At 43.3% G+C, this 21066-nt stretch overlaps 1 protein-coding gene across 1 annotated transcript in view; it reads right to left on the bottom strand.

The window, feature by feature from the left end:
* STAB2 (stabilin 2) overlaps positions 1 to 14307 on the bottom strand; it is a 182053-nt gene extending 167746 nt beyond the window's left edge. The window contains exons 1-3 of the mRNA XM_075600600.1: positions 14116 to 14307; positions 3653 to 3786; positions 448 to 563 (exon numbers count right to left, since the gene is read on the bottom strand). Coding sequence (XP_075456715.1) covers positions 448 to 563; positions 3653 to 3786; positions 14116 to 14196 — 331 coding nt within the window. The 5' untranslated portion in view covers positions 14197 to 14307. The remainder of the gene's footprint in view (positions 1 to 447; positions 564 to 3652; positions 3787 to 14115) is intronic.
* Positions 14308 to 21066: the final 6759 nt, after the last annotated feature.

The following is a 21066-nucleotide window of genomic DNA, read 5'->3' on the forward strand; positions in this document are numbered from 1 at the left end:
TGTTTAGGTAGCTATCAAATCTCTGTACCCCCTTTTGTACCGCGCTGTGGAATATGTTGGCGCTTTACAAATAAACAATAATAATAATACTCATGGTGTACAGGGTAAGGCCAGCACTGAAATAACTAGCACACGCAAAGTCACTAAACCTACCCCACCAGTGTTTTGCCTAAAACGGACGACCACCCTACAAGAGCTTGACCCTTATCACTCTGATGTTACTGCCCACTAGTTCCCAGCCCAATCGCACTTGATTATTTTGAATCAAACAGCCCCTAGCTGCAGTTAACCCTTATCCGTGCTGGACTCATCACTGCAGTCATGTGTCCCATTCACTATTATTGCATGGGACACTGCTTTTTACTTCTTTATACACTTGATCATTTTCAGAAAGCGACATATTCATGTGATATATTCACTGAAAATCTTTCTGCATAGAGAACTTACCCAGGCAATCTGGACCCCAGTATCCAGGACAGCAGAGAGGCTGGAGGCTTTCCTTTGTACACACGTGTCGACAGCCAGGAAGATAAAGAGAATATCTGCTTAATTCTAGAGCATATCTAGAAAAAAAATGTAGGCATAGATACAATTTTATAATAATCATTGAAGGATTTACTACAACATTAAGAGACACTTACAAGTCACCTTATGGCCAACTGCAGTGAAGGTGTCTTAGGGCCTAGTACTGTTTACAAAAATGTGTATATATTTTATATATATATATATATATATATATATATATATATATATATATATATATATATATATATATATATATATATATATATATATATATATAAATAAAAGAGAAAAAGTACCCTAGGCACTCCGTCTGAATAACTAAAAAAGTGGGTGCAAATCCTGTACAGAAAGATAGGCAATACGATACCGCACGTAGACGAATAGCAGAGGCAGCACTCCAGATGGTTAACAAAATTAATGTATTTATTCAACGAGACATCATTCCAACGTTTCGGTCCACAAATGTCAAGGTGATGATTAACAGAGTGAACTACGAACACTATATATGTGTTCGTAGTTTACTCTGTTAATCATCACCTTGACAAAGGTCCCATTTGTGGACCAAAACGTTGGAATGATGTCTCGTTGAATAAATACATTAATTTTGTTAACCATCTGGAGTGCTGCCTCTGATATTCGTCTACGTGCGGTATCGTATTGCCTATATATATATATATATATAAATATATACACACACACACACACACACACACACACACACAGAAACAGGCACAGAAACAGACACAGACACAGCCACAGCCACAGACACAGCCACAGACACAGCCACAGACACACACACGGTACATATAGTACATACACATGGTACGGTACATACGTACATACAAAGCAGTAGATTTCCAAATCCCCGCTCCATGGCACTTACATATGCCGGCCACCTCCTTTCTGCCGACCTCCTTCAGATTCGCAGTGTCAAGTGACATCATATGGCGTCTCGTTGTCATGATAATGCGACGTCTTGTCATTTGACGCCACACGTCACATTGCCATGGTAACGAGACGACGTGTGACGCCACATTGGTGACGTCCACAGCATCATTTGACGCTGCGAATCGGAAGCAGGAGGAAAGCGGCAGAAAGGAGACAGCAAGGAGGCGCCCGGCATATCTAAGAAACTTCCCATTAGGCCCGATAGGCTCGAGAGCGCAGCAAATGTATATGGGGGCGGACATTTTTGCAGCCCCCAAATTTTTCCGCCCTAGACCCGGGCCGAGTGGGAAATCTGCCACTGTACATACATACACACATACACATACACACATACACATACACACATACACACATACACACATGGCAAACTTGCAAAATGACATATTCATGAGCTATTAATTAAGATGAGAGTTTGCAGAGTGCCCGGAAAGTCACGGCCATAAATCTTGCCTCTCCCACGCAAGCAAAATACAGTAGGGCTTTTGGAGGATGGAGAGAGGCGAAAAAGAGAGACAAATTCTATCACCTCACATCTGTGTCTAAGTTTGAAAAATGTAAAGATGGGAGGTTCGGGTGTCCTGGAAACTGAATCCCCCCTCCCTGAACTGGGGGTGGAGGGGGGTCCAAATCCGATAGGTCAGGTTTATCTGGACGTGGTTCGGATCTATGGACCTGAATCCGAGGCAGAAATTATGAGTATATATGTGGTTTTTTTTCCAACTAGTCCTGGCTGTTAGCCATAGAAACAATTGTCGTCGAGAGAGCTGCATTATCGCAGCTCAATGGCGGTTATTAAATAGCACATGAATTCATAATTGTATGAAAAATACTGATTTGCATTAAGACAAAAACAGCTCTGAAATTTACAGAGATCTATATTATTGAATAGGGCCCTAAGGGGGTGGGTTATACATTAAACTGCAATAGTGCCAATTGGGGTACTATTGCATGGAAACTGAAATCAATGGGAGTTTCCATGTGATAGTTCCCTGATCAGCACTATTGCAGTATTATTAGTAACCCCCTTAGCCTTCTTCTCAGTAGAGAATAGAGATGTGCAATGATCATTTAATCAGCTGGTGTTCATTCCTCTGCCCCCAGTACAGAAACATCCACTGTCAAGAAGGACTTCCTTCGTGATAGAAATCAATAAATATTTCATGCTTGGCTAAATTCAATTTTCTTTAATAGGAAATGGTTATGAGCCAACTCATGACTCAGACAGGTCTGCAACCCTGCTTTTCACCATTATCTCTTAGCATTATCTCTCATTATCCTCCCCGTGCCTGTTCTCCACCTTGGTGCGCCCTCCCCCTCCTTACCTCGCGCGGCATCAAATGACGCCGCAGGGGTCGTGTGATGTCACGTGACCCGCAGCGTCATTTGACATCCCGTTACCGTGGCAACCGTGACGTCAAATGTTGCCATGGTAACGCGTCCTGGAGTCGACTGAACCTCGGTAAGTAGAGGTTGTAGAGGCCTCACGCGGTCCCCTGGCATTTAATTTAAATGCCTGGGGGGAGAGTGCGGGACCTCTGCAACCGCCCGCACGCCCCCAAAAACAATCTCGCGCCTCCCACCGGGGGTTGCGCCCTCCCAGTTTGCACACCGCTGCCTTAGCATACAGTGATTCCACTGCAGCCAAGGATTCTGGGAAATGACATGCAAATGAGCACACAGTGTCACCTTTTGCTTCTTATCCATTCTTCTAAACTCCATGGACAGTTTTACATCAATGCATATACAGTATATGGCAATAGCAAGATCGTCTCATTAAGAATTGCATAACACAAAGGCAAATTTGCCAAGTAACAGAAGTTGGTGTGTTGGACATTATTTTAGGGAACATAAAATAGTGGAAATAAAAACAGGATAGGACTCAGTTTTAACAAAATCATACTATAATGCTGCTCAGTTATTTAATTATTTAAAGGTTAATTGAGTCTTTCTATGAGAAAGTAATGTAAACCTCAAAAACAGACATTACTGCACATTACTGTACTGAAATGACTGAAAGCAACTATTTCACTATTTGTATGAATGAAGATGATATCTGTCTTTCATAAATCTCAAGCTTCTGCAGAACATTTAACTTTTGATTAACCTAGTCTGCTCCATTTGATGTAACCCAATTTTGATATTGTGGATAACTGCATGAAATCATTGGGGAATACTGTACCTGCAGTCTCTTATTCCACTCTCATTGGTGATTTTCGTGAAGCCATCAGAGCAATTGACTCGCAAGTTTAGAGCACAGGACTGGCACACAGTTCTGGATGTAATAAGGGTCATTTCATCACACCTGTTTTCCACCTGTGCCAATGATAAAATATGACAATATTAAATACCTAACCTTATATGATGGTAAAATTGCAGCATTGCAAAACATCCTAAAAGAAAACATAATATAATTTATTTAAAGTATAAAACAAATGTCATTGACACAATAGTCTTTTTTATTATATTCTAAATGATTTATATTATATTTGTGTTTTACGAGTTTCTTTGATCACTGCTACTTAAGCTGCAGTCCCACATCGGACCAAAGTGTGTTGAATGGGTTAAATGTGTGTGATTACTGATTATTGCCTTTTATTGAAAAAACTAAACAAAAAAACATTTTAATGTTTCTATTGTTAACACATTTTCTAAAGTGTTTTCTTAACGGTTTCCCCAATCTTTATCCTCATGATAAGAATCGTAGTGGATCTTAGAATTGACAGGTAACATGTTAATCACAGTTTTCTTTGTTTGTATGGTACATCTGCTAATCATTAGCTAAACAGAGAAAACTGTAGCACAACATGTATCTGGCTTGGTCCCCGCTGGATGCTGCAAAAAAACCACGCCTCAATGGGGCCGGGCCCACTGCGAGGGGCGGCCGCCGCGCTGCGCGGTGCGTTTTCTCAGGTAGACATTCAAGTTGTGATTAGAACAAGCGACAGAGCGCTAGGCCACGCCCCCCAGCGGTTCAGCCAATGAGGGTGAACCTGCTGGGTGACGTCATGGCCGCGCCCCCATCACGCCCCTCTGTCTTTCCCCCTGCAACTCACTGCAGACCGGGGAACTCGGCTGCACGTGCTGCCAGCCCGGCAGGCGCGCGTGCAGCGCAGGCACCGGGGACGTAGCCTTAAGCATGGTTTTTACCGAACCCAATGAAATGAAAAAATATATTCAATGTGCTACGAAATATGTTGGCATCATACAAATTAAAGCTACTATATGCTAAACTGCTACAAATTCCGGGCATTATTGAAATCCCTGCTCTCTGGTTGGTAAAAATTCATGGGATTATTAATTCATTAATGACCTGGAATGTCTGGCCCCCTGACAAGTTTTTTATTTCCAACCAATCAGCTTTCCCTGTCATGCAGTGAGTGAGAGCAGCTCTCAGACATGGGAGGTGATTGGATAGGAGGCACCAGCCAGGCACTGACTCCTCCCCCTCACCCTGCCTGCAGAGAGCTAGGCACAGGAGAACACAAAGGTGTGTGTTTCTGTGCGTGTGCATGTGCGTGTGCGTGTGTGTAAGTGTAAGAATCAATATAACTATACAAAAGTGTCTATATTATTTATTTAAATAAACATACAATTAGCCTATAATAGTAATAATCCCCCCAGAACAGGGCATTACTGGCCAATAATGCCTTGTCTGGGTTACCTCGGCTTCGCCTCGGGCCTTCAACTCTTCCAGCCAGGGCACTATTGGCCAGTAATGCCCTGTTCTTCAGGGATTATTACTTAATTATATGGTAAACTGGGTAAAATTCCAGACATTATTAAAATCCCAGTTTTCTGATTGGTCAAAATTTCAGACATATTCATCCAGTAAAAGGGGCTAGAATTTTTGGCACTTTGCCAAGTTTCCATTTCAAGCCAATCAGCATTCATGTGTCATGCAGTGATTGAGAGCAACTCTGAGACAGGGGAGGGGATAGGATGCAAATGGAGCCTGTAGTGAGTGAGTGTGTGCGTGTGTGTATATCAGTGGATCAGTGGATCAGTGGCTGTGTGTGTGTGTGTGTGTGTATATCAGTGGATCAGTGGCTGTGTGTGTGTGTGTGTGTGTGTGTGTGTGTGTGTGTGTGTGTGTGTGTGTGTGTGTGTGTGTGTGTGTGTGTGTGTGTGTGTGTGTGTGTGTGTGTGGAGAGGGGGGTTGTCTATATCATTTATGAACAAGAGCCTACATGTAGCCAATAATTGTAACAATCCCTTCAGAACAGGGGATTATTGGCCAATAATGGCCTGTTCAGCAGGGATTATTACTTAAAGAATACATAAATACATAAATGGTTTACTGTAGAGCAGCAAAATGTGAAAAATGTGAAAAATCCTATTTTTTAAAATAAATCAGTTTTGTAGTATTACGTAATACGGTCTGTATTTGTTTTAACTCCTAATGCCATTTTATTTTTATTTTCAATGTACTGATAATCCTCTGGTTGCTACAGCAACCATTTATAGGGTGACCAGATTTTCAAAATGAAAAACCGGGACACATTAAAAAATTATTTATAAAACAAATTACATCACGTGACGCCCCCCGTTGCTATGACAACGAGACACTGACATCAGGCGGTGACATGTTGCCATGACAATGTGGCATCACGTGATGCCTCTTCGCCATAATGCGTCCCGTTGTCATGTCAACTTGATGCCGCGTGACGTCACGGAGCAGCTCGTTGTTATGGCAATGTGCATTACGTGACGTCGCGCAGCCATGTTGACGGAATTTGGAGGGGAGGATACAGCCAAAGGCAAGATAAATAAATATATAATAAATAGATCTAAAAAAATGTTATCTCCACACAGAGCCACTGACCCACACAGAGCCACTGACCCACACAGAGCCACTGACCGACACAGAGCCACAGACCCACACACACACAGAGCCACTGATCCACACACACACAGAGCCACTGACCAACACACACAAACAGCCACTGACCTACACACAGAGCCACTAACCCACACACAGAACCACTGATCACACACACACACAGAGCCACTGATCCACACACCCACACACAGAGCCACTGACCAACACACACACACACTGACCCACACACAGAGAGCCACTGACCCACACACACAGAGCCACTGACCCACACACACACACATACACAGCCACTGAGACACACACACACACACACACACACACACACACACACACACACACACCGCCATTGACACACACACACACACACACACACACACACACACACACACACACACACACACACACACACACACACACACAGAGCTACTGACCCACACACAGAGCTACTGACCCACACCGCCACTAACCCACGCACCCACACACAGAGCCAGTGACACACACACACACACACACAGAACCAGTGACACACACACACACAGAACCAGTGACACACACACAGAACCAGTGACACACACACACAGAACAAGTGACACACAGAACCAGTGACAAACATACACACACACACAGAACCAGTGACACACACACACACACACACACACACACACACACACACACACACACACACACACACAGAACCAGTGACACACACACACACAGAACCAGTGACACACATGCACGCACACACACACATAACCAGTGACACACACACACAGAACCAGTGACGCATACACACAGAACAAGTGACACATACACACAGAACAAGTGACACACAGAACCAGTGACAAACACACACACACACATAGAACCAGTGACACACACACACACACACACACACACACACACACACACACACACACACACACACACACACACACACACACACACACACACACACACACACACACACACACACACACAGAGCCAGTGACACACACACACACACACACACACACACACACACACACACACACACACACACACACACACACACACACACACACACACACACACACACAGAGCCAGTGACACACACACACACACACACACACACACACACACACACACACACACACACACACACACACACACACACACACACACACACACACACACACACACACACACACACACACACACACAGAGACAAACACACACACAGAGCCAGTGACACACTCACACACACTCACTCTCTCTGTGTCCTACCTTTCACTCTGGAGCATGAGGGGGGGGGGTGCCATCTTGACTGGCAGCAGACACCTCACTTCCGACTCTCACTGCTGAGGCTCCGCTGACACTAACCCCGCCCCCACCCTCTGCTGTCAGACCGGCCTCCGCTTTCCTCCTGCTCTCCTCTCTGCCTGCATTCTGTGCTCTCTGCTGCCCCCCCTGCTCTGATGGCTAAAACCAGAACAGCCACAAAAAACACCGGGACATTTTAAAGAATGCGGGGCAGCCGGGACAGCCATTAATAAAACGGGACTGTCCTGGCTAAACCGGGACACCTGGTCACCCTAACCATTTAGAAAGTCATCATCTTCCTCTTTTGAAACAGGTTCTGACACGGAACTTTTTGAGCTCTGGCATTTGGCAACAAAGTATCACAAACAGACTATTGATACAGCTTCCAGAGTAATAGACAATGTGTTACACTTAGTAATATAATGTTATATATCAGCTGCAGCATATCATAGACTGCAGCATAGAGTCAGAAGGCCGCCATTCAATTAGGCACCCACTTGTTTACAGATTTATAACAGCAGCACCAAACGATTGCCAGCTTAGGTAAGAATTAAACATTGCCACATGCTTTACATATATAAATAAAATAAAATGAGGGACTGTAATATTGTTGCTTTACATAGATACTTTGTTTATTTTTTTTACATACTAGATGGGACTGCACACACGCACGCACAGACACACACACACACACGCACGCACGCACGCACGCACAGACACACACACACACACACACACACACACACACACACACACACACACACACACACACACACACACCCTCTGCTAGAATGTAAAGTGTGGAGTTGGGAGGCACAAAGGCCAAAGTCCCTGTGCGGACGAAACGCATCAGAGCGCTGAGGGGGGACTCCTCCCCTTTTTTATCCATGCTTGCCGGGAACCAATAAAGGCTTTTATATTTTTTGCACAGTCCAGCCTTCTTGCCATTTTTTGTCCAAGCAGTGCCCGCTGATTACTTTCCTATGGAGAGGATATCCTGCTACTTTAAGGCCAAAGATAAGAAGGTTGCAACACTCGAAAGATGAAATGTATAAGGCCCCGTCCCCACTGCTCGCGACGGCGTGCGTGGCGCGAACAAGCTACGGCCCTCTATGGGGCTGGCCCCAGTCAGTGCGGCACGCACATGATTAAGTGCGAGTAGCATGACTACATTTTGAGAAGTCAAGAAATTTGACTTCTTGCGTGGCAGCCGAGCGATGGCCACGTCATGGCGGCAGTTCAGCCAATGAGCGAACAAGCCGTGTGACATTATGGCTGCGACCCCACCACGCCTCCCCATTACCTCAGATCCTCAGCAGATCACTCTGCTGAAGGCCGCAAGCACTGTAAGGCGCTCCATTGCTCACGCGCACGCGCTCACATGGGCCGTAGCCACAGAGATTTAGTTGTGGAGCAACAGAAGAAAGGGTGGATTTTGGCGATGTTGCAGCCCTCAATATTTTTTGTATGCTGTGCACCGCCTAATTGGCCACGCATGCGCAGCAGGCTAGGAGTTGCGGCGGTCATGGAAGGATGTCGCGCATGCACAGTACAAAGCGCGCGAAGCGGGGCCAATTAGATAAAGGCTCTAAGCAGGGACTACAAGTCCCATGACCCTTAGTGAAGACATCTGCGGGCCCAGGTGCTGGCGCACTGGGCAGGTATCATTACACACGTGCACCAACTGAGTACTCACACATAGTCGCAGTGGTGACCACAGGGAAAGGATGGAAAGGGTTGTACTGTGGACACAGTGTGGGATACACAGGGGTGGGCAGTTGTACTCTTAGTCATATTAGAGTATAGCGCATTTAAAGTTAAGAGATATATGTACAGTAAAGTCCAATTTGTTTTAAAAGTGTCTTTATTCATTGTGATTTGGTCCTGTGAGGGGCTCCTCCCACTCCGCTGGGATTCCTCACAGGTGGAGGCACTGCACCATATTAAAAGTAGATCACTCCAGGCTCTCCGTGGTGGAGGCTTAGGCTCCTGGGAGCCAACAGGTAAAAAGGCAGCACAGGTAGCTTTCTGTGTTCAGGGGGAAACAGGGCTACATAAATATATAGAAAGGATAGAATGCGGAAGAAAGATATAGAAGAGTGTGGTGGAAAGTTCCATTAACTGTGTCTACCATGACATAGTGACCTGCTAATCAGGTATTTGTCTTTAAGGACGAAAAATACATGTATTGTAGTGCTTGCATTCAATAAATAACCTAGCAGTAACTAATATTTACGTTGCTTTATATAATCAATATATTTACCATCAATAACAGGGATGTAGTGGCTCAGTGAGTAAAGGCACAGATTCTCAAAACAATAATGGGAAGTAGGGGAGCCTGGGGCAAATCCTGGTGTCAGCTTCTTGTGACCTTGAGTAAATCACTTCAGACATCAAAATTAAATTGTAAATTCTATGGAGTAGAGACTCATTGTGCCTGCAAAATACCATGCACAGCACTGTATACCATGCACAGCACTGCATGCCATGCACAGCACTGCATACCATGCACAGCACTGCATACAATGGAAAGCGGTAAATAAGAACAAAAGCACATAGTACAATAAGATAAAATAATCTTTTGGAGGCTCAACCGCATGTAATTATTAAACAGCTCAACTACACAAAATATTCTCCCAGAGAATGACCCATGCATGAAATATTTACTAATACTGAACTTAAAAAGTGGAGAACAGTGACCTCTGTGGCTAGATATTTTTTGTCTAAACATCAGGGCGAAATCCCTTTCTTGCAGGCCTTGTATAGACCAGATTCACTTAGGAATCACAAGGGGTGATTAAGAAAAGCAATGACTTAAACGAGAAACATGTGGCAATCTACATTGGATACAATGTACCCTAAGGGGTTAAACAATGAAGGATGTTTTAACAGTCTTGTATTCTTATGATTTGTACACTTAAAATATATGTATCTTTTTTTTGTTTCCGGGTCATATGCTGCAACTCTGTTTTTTTAGAACTGTTTGTGCCAAAAACGGGACTTTTTGTACATTTCTGGACTTCATGTAAAACAGTGGCACATCGAAAATCCCTGCCGCCCCCTCATATATATCCAGATGTAGAATGCGGTGCTCCAGCTGTGGGGGATGGGAGGGCTCAGGTGCGACTGCAAGTGGAGTTAGATGCAGAGAAGAGAGAGAGAGCAGCACTCACAGGTCTTTCAGCAAAGTTAAACTATTTTTAAAAGATCAACGTTTGGGTCCACATTGGGACCTTTCTCAAGGTTGGGCACAAACGTTTGCATCCCTCCCCCCCCTATAATTCTTACTTTGTGCACATTGACTTCCTTCAAATGTACTGTGTGCCATGTACTTGCATCTGATCATGATACATTTATTAGACTGATTCACATTCAGTCTTTAAGCTTATTTAGCATTCTCTTGAAGCCAACAAAAGATACAGTAGACAAACACGGAACCTCTCTCCTTCACTCTCACCTCCCCCACCCTCTATTTATCACCCTCAGCTCCCTCTCTCCCCCTCTCCCCCCCTCCTCCCCCCTCCCTTCTCTCCCCCCTCCTCTCACCCTCTCCCCCCTCCTCTCCCCCTCTCCCCCCTCCTCTCCCCCTCCTCTCCCCCCTCCTCTCCCCCCCTCCTCTCCCCCTCTCCCCCCCTCCTCTCCCCCCCTCCTCTCCTCCTCTCCCCCCCTCCTCTCCCCCTCTCCCCCCCTCCTCTCCCCCTCTCCCACCCTCCTCTCCCCCCCTCCCTCTCCCTCTCCCTCTCTCTCTCTCTCTCTCTCTCTCTCTCTCTCTCTCTCTCTCTCTCTCTCTCTCCTATATATATTCTATATATATATATATATATATATATATATATATATATATATATATATATATATATATATATATATACACATACGTTATTACTTAATGAAGGAATGTATCAAGTTTCACGTTAAATCCACTTAATTTGCAGCCTCTATTTCCTCTATAGCTAATTTTGTACTCTGGTTACTTGTTAGATAAAAAGTAATCTCTTGTTACCAATCAGTACCTTTCCTCTGTCATTTCTAGCATTATGTCTACTTGGACAATTAATTTTAATTTCTTCCCTAACAAGCCCCCATTTGTCTCACTATATGCTCAATTTACATAACTGTGGACCATAATCCTACCCCTGTAATCTCCCTTTACACTAGTAAAAGCAACATGGTTCCTCTGCATGTCCCTCACAAAGTTTGTACCATACGCCCTTAACTCATTTCTTTAACTTTTCTAGCTGTTTTGTGCTATTTATGTTGATGTATTAACAATACATCTAAAAGGGTAATTAGTGTGCTTGTTTATCAGAAATAAGAAATGATCAAGGATTAAAAAGATGTAAAATACATGTAACCATTGTAATAAACAGCACCATGTATAAAATGAAGACAATAAAACAATGGGATTTTTATTCTACTATAACTGTGTTTTTTGCACCTGTTTTGCAGTAAGGAAACTTGAGCTCCTTAAATTGTGTAGCAGTCCAAAGTCAGTGCATTAATTTGCACACGTATACTGTAGAATGCCTGTGAAAGTTTACTGTTATGCACTGTGAGCATATTGGCTTTGCTAAGAGATCAAAACATTGTTTGTCACATACTGTATAGTGCAGGGGTTGTGCAACATGGTCATATTTGGCAAGATATTTCCCCAAAGGACTACAGTTGACTAATTTCCTGGCAGATGTTCAGGGCACGGTATTATACCATTAGTTTCAATCCCCCTCTCACCAATGTCATTAGGTCTACCTCAGATGCACTCACTGCAATACACACAGTTAATGACTTAATCCCCACTATGCAACATCATAGTAGCAGAATATGAAGTTTCTGCCTGGTACTTATAGCTGGATCAAAGTATCTCGTAATATTCTGACATATCCAGGTAAGTTTGCAATGGTGGAGAAGGCAATCTAAAAAGTGAAATGTAGTAGATCCTAAAATCAGACTAACTAACCTTCCTTTTTTAAAAACATTCAGTTCAATGCAATGCAGACGTTTTAAAAGTTAAGTTCAAAGAAGTTAAATAAATATAAATATATATAGAAATATAGGATGAGTACCTTAGTCAACTAAATTTAACATGGGTTGAACTCGATGGACTTTGTTCAACCTCATCTACTATGTACTCTGTAAATTGTTGTAACTAATAGATATAGGCTTCTTCTAAGTGGAATGGAACATTTGGTTGAAGCCGTTTCGTCGCGTCCAAATGACCGCTGGCGTTCGGCCACAGACAGACCCACCGCCGCAGCCCATCCGCCGCTGGAACCCCCGCCACTAGCCGTTACTACGGTAAGTTTTACTGGTTTGGGGTTCATTTAAGGGGGTTTAGCAGTTAGGGTAGGGGGTTAATTTATTTAGTTTTAGCATTGACAATTTTACCTACAGTACTACAATATATTTTAAAATGCTCTGTATATTTTTCAGGCGTCTCTACTATGCTCTTTTGGCTCTCGATTGAGGGTGCATAATATTTGTCATTCTACAGAAATAGGAAGGAACAATTTAAATATTTCTAAATGTTAATTTAAGTATTAATAAAACATATATCACAAATGCCAGGCTGATATTTTTCTGCATTTTTAACTATGAACTTTAATACTTCTAATGTCAGAAATGTACAATAATAATCTGTGATCAAAAAAATTGACCCTTTTTACTGCCAAGAGGCCTACATTGCAGGAAGAGGGTTAAGAGTCAACATTTCAAATTTCTCAGTATACATAAACAATACAGTATGCAGATATAATGAAAAAGTTTAAGTGAATAAAGTATTTTAGTTTATACATAACCAGAAAATAATGTAACCAAGCCCTTTTTTTAAAAAAATATGAGAAGCAATGGATTTAAATATTATCTGCAGAAACTGAGCATAGGAAGGATCAGCAGAACAACAGAAAACAGAGAGCAATTTCAATCATTTCATCCATGTCTACCGCATTATTAACATATAATCCACACGTTTGCATTAGTCAGGGTCATCATATTTTAGTAGCATTTCCCAACACCTACTTTTCACCTGACCTTGCGAGGTCAAATAACTGAAAGCTACTGCGGTTCTAAATTCCACAACAAAGCAAAACACCCTTATCTTCTTCAGTTGTTTAAAAAAAGATTACCTTTCATCCCAAATGTTCTGTACTGTACATGGGCCCAACAGACAGCCGTGTCAGAGATAGACCTGAAGTGAGTTTGCTTTTAAAGGCAAGTATAAGCAAACAAATCAGATTAAACCTAACTGCACAAGTGTTTCCCTCCACTATAAAATCAGACTAATTCTGTCACTAAAATAACATATGACTGTATTAAATATTATAAGAATATGCTTGCTGGCCTTTTTAGCTTTAAAGATATCGAAGTAAAGTTGAACAAAAGAAACCACCACTGCTAAGTGTGCAAAACACAAACAATGATATGTATGGATGTACAAGTACAGCTATGGGCGCTGTATAATAAAGATACACATAGAATGATATATAAGTAACTAAAGGTGTTCTTACCGTATTTTCAGACGTTAGCTTGCAAACGCTTACGAGACCAGCACACATAACAAAGAAGAAAATAATTGCTCGTTTCTCCATTGTGCGTCAAAACGTTTTCCCTAAGCATATAGCCTTCTTGTGGGAAAGTAAAACAGCAGAGAGGGACCTAAGTGATGTTGGCCTTGTCATGCCACTGCATTTACTCTGTATGCTTTGTCTTTAAATAGTTCTCCTAACTCTCCGGTCCCACCTCTCTTTCCTGTAGAAATATGGGATTAAATGGTCAAGCAAGTGAAACCCGCCATTGACAGAAAAAAAAAAATGCAAGGCTTGACGATTTGATTGTAAAGCTGAATAAACCCTTGCCAGCTAAATGACAGGATATCCTAAATGGACTATGCTGTGAGGATGATTATTTGAGAAGCTGCTGACAGCAGAACTGTTTATGTATGTAGTTATTTCTTTCACACATACAAATATACATATATTAAATAAAGCATTTAGATGTGTCATACAGCCATGTATCGAAAGGAGTTAATAAGGAAAACACCGTCAATCAAAAAATATTTGATTGTATTATTAGAAGTAACCATATATTCGTTGTACACATTAACATCATATGCATATATTTAAATATCAAGGGAATTCAAAATATGACTTCTGCTATCTCAAAAGTGCCATATAGCATGAAAAGAAGTTTACAATTACTCTAGAGCAGGGGTGCCCAGTTCCTGTCCTCAAGCTCCCCCAACAGGCCAGGTTTTCAGGATATCCCATCTTCAGCAGAGCTGGCTCAATCATTCCCTGCTTCAGCACAAGTGGCTTAATCAGTCCCTGCTTCAGCACAGGTGGCCCAATCAGAGGGTCAGTCAGACTGCAAGTTTGATTCAAAAACGTGTTTCGACGTTTTACAGCGATATCGAATCAAATATCAAGTTCTCTTAATCATAGTGTAAGGTATTTAAGATTGCGCCCTTAATAAATATTGTTTCCCTCTTTCATTGCAGCCAATGCATTTTTAGATCTGAATGGACAGAATCCTGGCCCCTGAAATACTGTACTGTATATAGGAAATAAAAATGAAGAAGTAAATTATTTCACTGTGACAATGTGCAGATATTTCGCAGCTCGATACTGAAAATAAAGAACAAGAAAGAAAAAAAGAAAACATCGTGCTAACTCAAGTGAATGTGTGTGCTAATCACTGATGATAGTGATACTGTAAGAAATGTAACAAATAACAGTGAAAAGAAACAATTTTTGGTATTGACAATTAAAGTCCCCAATTGGAGAAACAACAGTCTCAAAAAGTATTTATCCAGCAGAGTGCTCATAGAAGAAAAGAAGGTACTTGAAAAAAGATCTCTATGCAGAATCTGCAGCCTCAAAAAGGATCTCTATGCAGAATCTGCAGCCCCAAAAAGGATCTTTATGCAGAATCTGCAGCCTCAAAAAGGATCTCTATGCAGAATCTGCAGCCTCAAAAAGGATCTCTATGCAGAATCTGCAGCCTCAAAAAGGATCTCCATGCAGAATCTGCAGCCTCAAAAAAGGATCTCCATGCAGAATCTGCAGCCTCAAAAAAGGATCTCTATGCAGAATCTGCAGCCTCAAAGAAAACCGACTAGGTCCAGGAGAAAATCTACAAAAAACAAAGAAAAAGAAGTGTAAACTCCCACGGCGTAATATTTCAAATGATATGGACCGTGGGATAGCAAAAATAATAATATATATAAAAAAGGAAACAAACAAAAAAAGGGAAACACAATGGTATACAAAAATAGAATTGAAAAAAGGACACATTGATATGTCAGTTAGTTTGAAAGAGATCTTTGTATGCAAGTGCCCTTACAATGTACAGTATATACAGAATAACAGCGTATCTGTGTGTATACATGGATCGCCTTGTGCAGTAAACCGATGACAGGGTCTCTGGCTCACTGTGTGATACTGTGTATAGCCTCCCTTTCTGAAATCCCAGTCTGGTGTACCAGGAGATTTCTATTGCATAACCAGCCTCACACGGATGAGACCCAAAAGGTTGAAACAGTCTGTCTGTGATTAGGTGTTACTGGCTATGCACTGCAACCCAGGCTGTGCTTAAAAGCTGTGTAATTGGCAGGTATATTCTTACAGGGGTCCCTGTTAAAATGGATAGGAAGTAAAAGGTGACACTGTGTGCTCATTTGCATGTCATTTCCCAGAATCCCTGGCTGCAGTGGAAGCATTGTATGCTAGGAGATAATGGTGAAAAGCATGTCACTATTAAGTCCTTTGGTCTTTTTATCTGAGTTTTTAGGGAGAAGGGACTATCCGTGAAATACATTTCAAAGTGCTCCTTATTTTTCCACTTATCAGAAAGCAGTAATGTAGGTGGCAGTTTTGCCTACAAATATTTGGAAACTGTCTTCATTAAAGGCGTTTAATAATGGATATTGTTTGTTTATATTGCGCCAACATATTCCGTAGCGCAGTACAATCGGGTTGGAGGACAAAAGACAATAAGATAATGCTTGCATTAACATACATTGTTATAGTAGGTAAGGAGGGCCCTGCCCCAAGAACCTTACAATCTACAAATGCATTTCATCTGTCATATATATAGTACCTATGTATCTGTTACAAATATGTTCCATATGTCTATTTAGTGGTACTCCCTATGGGCATTCATTGATAGACTTGATATTTTTTTATTAATGTCCATCAAATGTTGAACCCAAAACAAATTCGGGTTAATTACCATATCCCCATTCCATTTTTTTGTATGTGCATTTTGATATAATATTCTTGCCCAATTCATATAAATAGAGGGTTTATAATCTATACCCTACCCATGGGAGTCCATTACTTCTACTCTGGATTCATATTTTAAGGCTATTCTAAATATTTGTTCAGGATCGATATTAATCTGTTTGACATCAACTAACATTTTCTATTTTTTATTTATATTAAGTACTTATTTATGTTTCTTATCTTGCCAATGTTTTTGATAAGCCCACAGTACCCCTTTCTATTGACAATCATTGACGGACACTGTAATTTTAATGATACTTCCATTAGTAAAGGTATATAAGGGGTAGCTTTTGGCAGCATATCATGAGTACCCCTGAGGCAGCCAAAGCAAAATGTGTAGGGTGATCATACGCAGGAGACAGAGAGCCTAACTGACCTTTTCCCAAGTCTCATGAGATGAGATCTTCCACGAGGTGATGCAGAAGTGTCTGGGACTCATAGCAACAGTAAACGCGGGAGAGAACAAACCACCAGGATTGGGGAGAGAGTCCAGCTAATCCAACCCTCTTGCGAGACGAGATCCCACACGAGACAAGGACGTAGAGGTTTTCGAGAACGGAGTACCAGTGGATGCTGAGGAGACTAAGGGCTCTATGCAGTAAGCGCCGAAAAAGTGCAATCGCCAAGGGTTGCCGATAGGCCTTATTTTGGCGATTGCAGTATTCAGTAAGGGCCGAATCCATGCCGATCCCTGCCGAATCACTGCGAAAACAAAACTGCCGATGAGCCTGTGCCGAAACAGCCTGGCTCCCGATAACCTGCCGATAGGCCGTTTCTGCCGATAAGTGTTTGCAGCAGAGAGAGACCAGCCGCTCTCTCAGCACAAACATCGGCAAAATAAAAATTATTTATAAACAACTTTGACTCCTAGTGTACATGTGCAGGGGGTCTCTGGAGCTGAACCGCATTTGTTTCAGGTCCGGGGACCCCCTGCTTCCCGAGATACAGGCCCCTTTATGAGGTGCCAGTATCCCTCTGCATTTAAAGGTCCCGATCACGTGACCGCGGAATGTAAACAAAGCAGAGGGATACCGGCACCCCATAAAGGGGCCTGTATCTCGGGAAGCAGGGGGTCCCCGGACCTAAAACCAAAGCGGTTCAGCTCCAGAGACCCTCTGCACATCTACACTATCAATAAAACACACATATCAATAAACACTCGTTCCTTACCTTTGCGGCTATGTGCTACGGTAACGAAGCAGCATGAATGTATTTTTAATAATAGTGTACTGTGAGCAGGGGGTCCCCTGAGCTGAACCGCGTTGCTTTGTGGACCAGGGACCCCCTGCTTCCCGAGTTACAGGCCCCGGTATGTGTCATCGGGTGGCAGTGTCGCCGCCATCTTTATAGCGTCCCATTCGCGCCGTGTCCACTATAAATATGGCGGCGACACTGTAACCGATGCCCCAAACCGGGGCCTGTAACTTGGGAAGCAGGGTTTCTCTGAGCCACAAATCAATGCGGTTCAGCTGATGGGACCCCCTGCTTCCGCACAATATTATTAAAATACATAAATGCTGCTTCATTACCATAGCGTATAGCCGCTAAGGCAATGAAGGGGTTAAGGCAGAATAGCATGTTTATTGGGGACATTTGCCCCCAATAAACATTGCAATAAACAACATACACCCCTGTGTATTTAAAATACATAAACAACAATAAATACACTAAATACATATAGCACTCACCCATTTCCGGCTGCCACGATGAAGGCCATCCTCATCTTCATCCTGCCCATGCCCCATCCACTGCAGCAAAACAGACACAAGAATGAAAACATCCAATGTAATGTCCCCTAACCCCTTAATCACCATAGCGGTTATTAACACTCGTTCCTTACCTTTGCGGCTATGTACTACGGTAACGAAGCAGCTAAATCAAATCTTGTTGTGATATGGTAGATCTTCTTCTCAGTTCTAGACAGCATGAGATTTCAATATTTGCTGCCCCTAGGCACTTGCCTGTGTCTGCTGCCTGCTTGGTGCTGCCCTCCTGCTCCTTTGGAATCCCAGCGTCAAATAATGCAGCGACATCACCAACGTGACGTCACACGGCGGCGTGTTGCCATGGAAATGCAACATCATTACATCACTTGATGTCACGTTGTCATGGCAATGAGACGTCGTGTGACGTCACATTGGGGGCATCCGCAGCACCATTTGATGCCGGGATTCCAAAGGAACAGGAGGGCTGCAGAAAGGAGGCAGCCGGCACAGGCAAGTACATTCCCATTAGGTCTGATAGGCCCGAGAACGCTGCCAAATTATATGGGGGCGGAAATTGTTGCCGCCCCCAAATTTTGCCTCTTTACGCCCGGGCCAAATGGACCTAATGGGAAATCTGACATTGGTTCTAGATATTTCCTGTAGAGGCCTGTTCAGAAGGAAAATCCAAGGATCTAGGGGCAAGTCTAGATTTAAAATTCTCTGTACCCATTCCTTCACTTTCCCCCAGAGTGTTGCCACTGCTGGGCATCTCCACCACATATGTATGAATGAGGCCTCCCCACCACAACCCTTCGAACACAGAGGGGAATATCCTGGAACAAATTTTGGTAGTTTTAGAGGCTTTAGGTACTGTCTTACAGTCACTGTCTCAGTATGGGCTGGAGTAGTGCAGCGTGTGATTTCCAGCCTACAGGGAGTTAACCTCCCCAGGTGAGGCTTTTTGCAGGTGCAACAAATCAACAAGCAGCACTCCTGATTGAACAGGAGGTGTAAAAGGCAGACAGAGAGCTGCACACATTGAGATTGCTTTCCCCAGAGAGGGGGGAGAGAGAGAAACTTGCACCATCCAGGAGGAAGCTGGCTGGCACAGTTCTCCAGACCTGCTGGATGTAGGTCGCAGAGCCTGCTGGGAGTGCCTGGGAAGAAACAAGGACGTGAGTCTGCTGTGACAGCAGGTCTGTCTAGGACATTGGATCTATAGGGATTTCCTGGACTCTCGTGGGACCGAGTCCCAACAACAGATAAGGACTAAATAATGTATATTTGGGTGCCTAAGGACTGTTGATATTGTTGCTGACGGTGGGTTATTTAATGCTGGGAATCAGTTTAGTTGGCCAGTGACATAGAGAGGCTTATGATGTGTCAGTCTCCTGATAGGAGTAGGTCTTTATTTTATGATTTGTTTTCTTAAAGGAACGGTAGGCCTAATATTGTGTGGTTTATCCCCCTGTAAAATAAACCCCGTATAATGAAATATAGAATTTCCTGCCTTGAATATGGGCCACAAGACCCCGCAACGTGATGGAGATATCACCGTACCAACGCATCATTACCTTATATGCATTTTCCCTGATAGTGGTACAGCAGCGGCAGCTCTTATTCGAGCAAATGCCGCTGGCTGTATGAGGCTGGGAAGCGGGTAGCCGCGGCGCGTGGCGGCGCACTGTGACGTCACAGTCACAAGCGCGCCCGGCTTCCCCGTCTTCCCCGGCTTCCCCAGGCTTCCCCGACACCCCTGGAGTTCAAATCTAGGTAAGCGGGGGTGCGGGGAAGCAGAGGGGCAAAGTAGAAGCCGGGTTCGGGGTGTCTTTGGGGGGGTAATTGCGCGCGATGTGGAGGGGGGGTGCGTGGGGGAAACGCGGCGGCGCGCGTTTTTGACTGGCGGCAGCTGGGGTAGATCCCGGCATGCCGCCGGCATTCACTCGAATTAAAGATGTCGCTACTGTACATACTGAGCATTTGGCCACTGCCTCGAAAATGTTGTCCCAGTCGTCTCCCTCCAACTTTTCTCCAAGATCAGTTTCCCATTGGGTCATATATTTCAGTTTTTGCTGGGAAGCAACATCTGAATGAGCAAAGTTAGAGGTAGGGACAGATGTGTCTTGGCGTAAAAGGCTTTTAGTTGCAGATAATGGAGGAATTCTTTATTAGGGTGTTTTTTTAATTTTGAAAATCTTCGAAAGGTTTAGACTTTAGGCCTAGGACCCTAGGTCTTTGATTTTTGATGTGCCTACCCTTTTCCAACTATCAAATACTTTCCAGTTTAGGCCCGGCAGAAAGTACCAGCATAGGGGGTCATTAAGGAATTCTGTGATGTGAGGGAGTGACCTCTATTTCCAATTGAGTCCCATAGCTTCAGAGTATGTGCTATTGTCGAGAGAGTCATTCATAGCTTCAGCTCTCATTTTTGGGAGTAACCAAATTCATTTGTCGAAATCTGCAGGATGAA

This window comes from Ascaphus truei, chromosome 5 (assembly GCF_040206685.1).
Source record: "Ascaphus truei isolate aAscTru1 chromosome 5, aAscTru1.hap1, whole genome shotgun sequence".
Taxonomy (NCBI): domain Eukaryota; kingdom Metazoa; phylum Chordata; class Amphibia; order Anura; family Ascaphidae; genus Ascaphus; species Ascaphus truei.